The sequence below is a fragment of the Aplysia californica genome, unplaced genomic scaffold (assembly GCF_000002075.1).
Source record: "Aplysia californica isolate F4 #8 unplaced genomic scaffold, AplCal3.0 scaffold00357, whole genome shotgun sequence".
Classification (NCBI taxonomy): domain Eukaryota; kingdom Metazoa; phylum Mollusca; class Gastropoda; order Aplysiida; family Aplysiidae; genus Aplysia; species Aplysia californica.
In genome coordinates this window covers 5,366-13,166 of record NW_004797627.1, presented here as the reverse complement: position 1 = coordinate 13,166, position 7,801 = coordinate 5,366, and the positions used below count along the sequence as shown (strand labels likewise).

Below are 7,801 nucleotides of genomic sequence, written 5' to 3'. Positions count from 1 at the left end.
GGGGGGGGGTCTCAGTGACACGCCTATGAGCGCTTCAAATTTAGCATTCTGTTGACCCCCGGTTTTGGGTTTAACAAATTAGAACAGACATGCAGCTATTACCGAATGGCATCATGCAGAAGAGTTAACGCTCAGATGCTACTGAATCGCTAACAACAACAACAACAACAACAACAACATGAATGTGGTTGTTCGTGTACTACAAACGACCATGTTATGGAATCCTGACAGACATTAACAAATAAGTTGTAGTGTGGTGAAGCACATGCCAATCACTGTGCTGTTATATCATCCCGATACCCAACAAGAGTTACCAGACTCGTGCCATGCACATATTGATCATAGTTTGTTTGTCAATGTCTGGCTACCACCAGTGCATCTGCGCGGGGGATTATAGTATACGTATTTGGTTTTTCTTTTTTTTTTTTAGCTACTTCTTCTTTTTCTCGATCGCATCACACTTGAAGTCTGGTATCTGTCATAAATTGGGCCGTCCTGCTAAGTTCATCGGTTGGCCCGTATAGCTTCTCGTCTAGTGTCAGTAGGGTTGGCCACGTTTCCTGTCTCAGGGCCCTGTGTGTCTTGCTTTTTTTAAAAAGCAAAATAGATGACTTGTGGCGGCTGCTATGGCCAACGAGACCAATATTGGCTGAAAACAGTTTGCCACATTTAGTGGATGTGCGCTGTTTGCAGGTTTTTCTTTTGGCGTCAGGATTTCTCATTCGGGAAGCCTCATAATAAGATTTACTGCCCTTTGTGATAGTTATTCTCCCACCTTGTCTGTTAAACCAGGCTGTCCCATGTCAAGGGTTTATTGTTGAAGTTCTTCAGAGATTTTATTATTTTCAGGGTGTCTTTGTAGACCATTTTGGCGCCCAAACTTTAGGCTAACTACTTACCAGAGGGCAGCTCAGAAAAAAATACACTTCGGCGTTCTGAAATCAATCATTCTGACGACACGGTCCAGTGACGATGAGTCATTTCTAGCCAAACAGGCTCTTGAAATAAGTTTCTTGGCATGGTTTTGGTACACTGTCTAGCTCTCAGAATTGTACACAAAGTTTGAGAGGACAACATCATTTTAGCGTTTCAACTTAGTCCCAAACCCTTTCTCGAAGTTTTCTAAAGGATGTATTGGCTTTAAAAGCACATACATTACGCAAAAAAACAAGAGTATAATACATTTCCATGTGCATCGACGAATGTAACGACTCTCTCACACACATAACTGTGTAATGTGCTATCCACAGACATCTATGACTGTAAAACTTTCTCACTTATATGACCATTAATGTAACAACCCTCTCGCGCACAACTGTTTTGTGTTGCCCACCCACAAACAAGTCTCAACCACACACTAACGCACGTAGCAACACTCTCCTATATAAATATGTAACGTGCTCCCCATAGACATTGTCGAATCAATGTAGTAACTCTTTCACACTCATAGACGAATGTAACAGCTTTTTCACACATATTGATGAATGTGATAACTCTTTCACACATATGAAGAATGTAGCAACTCTTTCACACACAGCTGTGTAACGTGCCCCCACCCCAATAGACACTGACAAATGTAGCAATACTTTCACATACAACTGTGTAAAGTGCTCTCCACTCTCATATGACCGTGTAACGTGCTCCCCATCTACATATATTGACGAATGTAACCACTGTAAGATGCTCCCCGCTCACACACAACTTTGTAATGTCCTCCCCACTCACTCACAGCTGTGTAATGTGCTCCCCACTCACTCACAACTGTGTAATGTCCACTCACACACAACTGTATAAAGTGCTCCCCGCTCGCCCACAACTGTATAATGTCCACTCTCACACAACTGTGTAATGCCATCCCCACTCACACACAACTGTGTAATGCCATTCCCACTCACACACAACTGTGTAATGCCATCCCCACTCACACACAACTGTGTAATGCCATCCCCACTCACACACAACCGTGTAATGTCCACTCACACACAACTGTTTGTCCTCCCCACTCACACAACTGTATAATGTCCACTCACACGCAACTGTATAATGTCCACTCACACACAACTGTATAATGTCCACTCACACACAACTGTATAATGTCCACTCACACACAACTGTATAATGTCCACTCACACACAACTGTATAATGTCCATTCACCTACAACTGTGTAATGTCCTCCCCACTCACAACTGTATAATGTCCACTCACACACCACTATGCAATGTGTAATGTCATCCCCACTCACACACAACTTTGTAATGTCATCCCCACTCACACACAACAGTACAATGACAACTCACATGCAACTGTATAATGACCACTCACACGCAACTGTATAATGCCCACTCACACACAACTGTGTAATGTATTCTCCACTTTCTCACAACTGTGTTATGTGCTCGCCATCCACAGACATTGATGAATGTAACAGCCGTCTAACAAACGACTGTGACCAGGTGTGCAACAACGTCGAGGGAAACTATAGCTGCTCCTGCTTCAAGGGATTCCTCTACAACTCTAATCTCCGTCTGTGCCTTGGTGTGTATTAGGCTCAAAGCCATCTCAGTTGGTGGTTGGCTGTTTCTTTCCTGTTAAACATCTATTGTCCGCCTCTCCGCCTTCTTTTCTGTGTTTGTTGCACTTTTATAACACATCTTATCTTTGACACTTATATGACCTAATTATGTTGCAAGTGCCGTAAAACGCTTACGAAATAAAGTCAAAGAATCTTCAATTTCTCTTTGTCTGTATTCTTTTAACTGGGCTCTAAGGAGACGGAAGGCTATTCCACATTTGTATGGAACCGAACCCCTTTTGTCTTCCCATTTCCACCGACTTGTCCACCACAAATTCCCCTTCAACGTCATGCCGCCGAGCTGCCATTCCACTGTGCTGTTACTCTATTGAGCTGTCATCCCTATGTGTCATTCCACTGAGCTTTCGTTCCATTGAGCTTTCATTCCATTGAGCTGTCATCCCACTGTGTCATGGTACTGTTCTGCCATTCCACTGAGCTGTCATTCCTCTGTTCTGTCATTCCTCTGTTCTGTCATTCCACTGTGTCTCTTTACTGTACTTACATCCCACGGTGTCATTCCACTTTATCCTTTCCATATGTCATTCCATTGTGTCACTTAACTGTGCTGTCTTTCCACAGTATCCTTTCTACGTATCATTTCACTGTGTCACTTCACCGTGTTATTCCACTGTGTGATTTCAGATATTGACGAATGCTCCTCTAAGGTGCGACGCTGCGACCAGAACTGTGTGAACACGCTCGGGGGATTTCGCTGCTCCTGTGAGCCTGGCTTTCGACTGGACTCTGATGCCTTCTCCTGTATAGGTGATGACTTGCGAGATCACTTGTATGTGGTTCGTGTGTTAGGCTCAGAGAGGAATGTATGGGCACTTTTCTGTTACATGTTATTGGTGTACAGACGGGAACACTCTTGCACTCACATACACGCCCATACACACACACACATGGAAACACGAATACTCCCAGAATAAACACACACAAACACGCACACATACACACATAGCCACTATTCTCATCGAAAGTGGAGTGCTGTGTCAGAAAATTTCGCCTGTATATTATATCACACACACATACTCACACACACACTCACACACACACACACTCACACACACACACACACACACACACACACACACACACACACACACACACACAAACACACACACACACACACACACACACACAAACACACACAAACACACACATACACACAAGCCCGTGCACGCACACAAACACACACATACACACAAGCCGGCGTGCACACACACACACACACACACACATACACATAATTTATGTACTTTTGCTGTCACCTCTCAAATTATTTAATACGGTCATCTGGTAGCCTAATCCTGAATGATTGGTTTTAAGAGGGCAGTCTATAGATTTAAGTCAAATGATAATATTATTAATACAAGGGATGTCCAAAATGGAGGAAAAAATGGCCAATAGATAGTTTTATGTAAATCTGAATAAAAGTTACATATAAGGTAGCGCCTTTTTCAACTGCTTTTCAACACAGTTTCTACAAAGACTGATGCATCCTATCTATCTATCTATCTATCTATCTATCTATCTATCTATCTATCTGTCTGTCTGTCTGTCTGTCTGTCTGTCTGTCTGTCTGTCTGTCTGTCTGTCTATCTGTCTATCTATCTATCTATCTATCTATCTATCTACCAACAGGAAAGACGCAATGTTCGCCAGGTCACAACTGCAGTGGGACATGTGTGTTTATTGACAACCAAAACCGTTGTTACTGCCCAAGGGGTAAAAAGCTGAGCCAAGACAACCATACTTGTGAAGGTAAGTGACTTCAGGCTTAAGAATATGGGATCAGTCGGCAAGATTTTTCATTAGGCGCCTGAATGATCCCAAGGATATTTTGACATTTTTAAAACTCACCATGGTACTTTGTCGCACGTATCATGTGGCGAGGCGACAGGTATCTTCTTCGCAACTTGGTACTATTTAACTGTATAATGTGCTTCTTATTGATGCGTTGTTGCCTCAATTTCATTTCTATACATTCACCGACATGCTCGAGAGATGAAATGGCCCCTTGTCTTATGTTCTGGAAAGACCTATATCGTAGTCGGAAGCTTTTTATTATATGGATAGAACAAGGGCAGCTTTAAAAATGTCTTATAGTTTCATTGCAGCCCAGACAATAACAGTTCTGTCCCGATTGTCTCAAAGAAGTTCAAAACATACATAGTTTTGAAGAACGTATTGTGCTTGAAGAAGATGATGAGATGGTTTTAGAATTACGGTTCTGGTACAGTTCAGGGGGCTTTGCCCACTCCTTGAGACCCATTCGGCTCAAATGATGACAATGATAATTTGTGTGAAGGAATGGACTAAGGCTTAGATCTAGACGGACTTTTTCTAAAGGTATAACGTTTTGGTGTTTTGAAAAGTCCAATAATCGACAACGTAATTTTTTTAATTTATTGTTTCGTAATTTAAGGGAATGTCTTGACCCATATATGTAGAACGGGGAAGGAGATAGCGTTTTACTGGCTGATGTGGGTATGGTTTGATTGAGACGAAATCTTAAAGAAACTCCGTGCTGACCGACTTAACCCATAACGCCTCCCTCCTTCTCCCCCCTCCCAACCTGAGATACGGTACCTAAGTGTGAGTGGTCTGTTCTGCCACGGGTCAATTCCTTTTGGACCAGTTTGCGTAATGCCAGATCCCTTTTTGGACCAGTAGAACAAGTAATTTTTTTCGCCAGGTAATAATTGGATGCAAGAACAATTATAGTTATTTGCATCATCGAATGCAAGTTGATCAATGAAAAGTTCAGTTCCTCCGAAAACACCTCATTTTGAGGATGATTCATTTTGCTTGTTTTACGCATTAAGAAGCTGCCTTTGAACTGTCCTAAGACAGGCATTTTTAATTGCAAGGGGGGGGGGGGGTACATATTTACGCACTATATATGCCTTCAGGGATGTTTCAAATTGGTGCATTTGTAATACGGACTAGCAAAAGAAAAAAATTAACACAAGTGAGTAATCGTACACGTTGGCGTATCTTGCTTCCACCTCCTTGCGGTGAGCAGGGAGCCACAAATGCAAAGAAAGACTTTAGAATCGCAAATTTTATCTATTAAAAAAACACAACCTGTGTGCATTTGACGAACGGAAGATGCTACACCAAAAAATTGATGCCAAAATTAAAGCAAGAAATCGGCGGACACAACTGGTCCAAAAAGAACCCCATCCTTAACTGGTCCAAAAGGACCCACCCCCCTGCCAGAGAGTAATGGTTGAGAATGTTTGTACGTTTGTGCATGTCTATCATGTGTTCTGGTTAGGCAACGCAATTTATAAAGCAGAAGCAGTCAGAGAAGCAAGAGAACCAAGACACCCAAATCCTGACATTGACATTGAAACTGCTGCAGACATAAAGTGTTCTGTTTGTAAAAAAAATATTTTAAAAAAGAAAAGCGCTTGAAAGTCACAAGCGAAGCCGTAAGAAAGTTAAACCAACTAACCTTCTGTTTTGGCAGATAGATTCACCACTTTAGGAAAGGGAAAGACGCTTTTTTGGCGAGTTGTGGCGTTTGTGTTCAGTACAAGTCGCTCGCTATTATTTCCTGAACTCTTCTCTCTTTACCATGCTGGTATGTAGCAAAGCCTTTAACTTTCCTTTCTCCTTGGGTGTTGAAAGCCATCATGAGTCTATGATGGAACTATTATGTGTGTTTGTGGCCTATGCGAGTTCTGTGTCATAAGCTTGACTTTTACTTGTACTTTTCCGATCCAGTGGCCATTTGGGTTCTAGCCCTCCGATCTGTCGATATGGCAAAGAATTTGCAGGTTTTAATCAGCTGTGCTTTGTCGCTGTATAGAGTATTTCCGATGTTTGAGGAGGCAGGTAGGTAGGTGCTACGCAGGTCACAAAGTGCTGGGCAGTTAAAGAGGTGGTGTGGTACTGTTTCATCCTGGCTGTCGCACGGCGGGCAGTCGTGTGGGGTATCCTTGCGGATCCTATTAAAGTAGGAATTTAGTGGTATGTGTTGTGTTCGTAGGCGAAAGGTCGTGACTTGTTCTCTTCTACTTAGGGAATTTATTGCATCTTTAGAGTTAGGGGCTGTCATGTGAATACAGTTCTTCCAGTTTTGCCCATTGCCCATCCATTCAGCCATTGTTCCCAGGTGTTGCATTTGATGATGTTCTTGGCTGTCTGTTGTGATACTGGGTTGTGTGGTTGTGTTTGTGATGCTCCCTTCTTGGCAAAAGTGTCTGCTCTGTCGTTTCCTGGGATGTTGCTGTGGCCAGGTATCCACTGTAGTGTCAGGTCGACGGCATAGGTCTGTAGGAAGGTGTTGATTGTTTGAGCCACAAATAGGCAGGCTGTGCTTTCGAAATTCAAGTTTTCCAAAGCTTGGAGTACTGACTTTCCGTCTGTGAAGATAATAGTGTTCTTGATTTTGTTTGGATGTATTATGAAAATGTTGGTCAGGTGGAGGATTGCTGCCTCAATGACGATGGCCTCAGCCTTGTAATTTGTACAAGAAGTACCACATGCATCAAATAGCTCTTCAGTCATAAGCTCTCTGACGACCACCTGATTTATCTTACTGTCTTCTCTACGGTGCTTTCTTTGAAATGAAAACTCTGTGCCTAATAAAATCATGTTTGATATCATTTAGATATGTTTAAAGTGATACTTTCTCCCTAATTGTCCACACCCCCAGTGGGTCGGGGGATATAAATAGACCCACTGCTTCGTCTGCAGAAGGTGCAACCCCCTTAAAGGCGGAGTGTCGCACACGGACCCCAACCCTCTGGGATCCGTGTGCGACACTTACTTTGGTGTATCCTCCTCTTCTCCTTCCTTCTTTCTTTCTTCTTCTATCTTTCCTACCACCGCTGACCTCATGTGCAGCAAAACGAGAGGTCACCCATCCCACAGAGTGGGCGCCTCGTTGACCGTGAGGTGTGACCCGTGCGGAGGGAAACCGGGTACCTGGCGGTTGAGGTGAGATCAGTCCACGGACTGTCCCTCGCCAACACACCTCTTTGGCCCAGGTTTTTCTCTTAGACGGGAGTCTTGGCGTCTCGCCACTGTCATTCCAATACCCAAACCAAACAAGGACCACACACATGCATCCAATTACAGACCAATAGCACTAACGAGCTGTCTCTGCAAACTAATTGAAAAAATGATTCACAGGCGACTCATGTGGTTTCTGGAAACGACGGGCTCGCTGAGCGGTCTCCAGTGCGGATTCAGGAAAACTCGATCCA

At 43.3% G+C, this 7,801-nt stretch overlaps 1 protein-coding gene across 1 annotated transcript in view; it reads left to right on the top strand.

Moving 5' to 3' along the window:
- The window catches only part of LOC101863358, a gene marked incomplete at both ends in the record, with an annotated part of 70,737 nt that overhangs the window by 59,261 nt on the left and 3,675 nt on the right, over positions 1 to 7,801 (top strand). Inside the window, 3 exon segments of the mRNA XM_013085214.2 lie at positions 2,411 to 2,536; positions 3,219 to 3,341; positions 4,224 to 4,343. Coding sequence (XP_012940668.2) covers positions 2,411 to 2,536; positions 3,219 to 3,341; positions 4,224 to 4,343 — 369 coding nt within the window.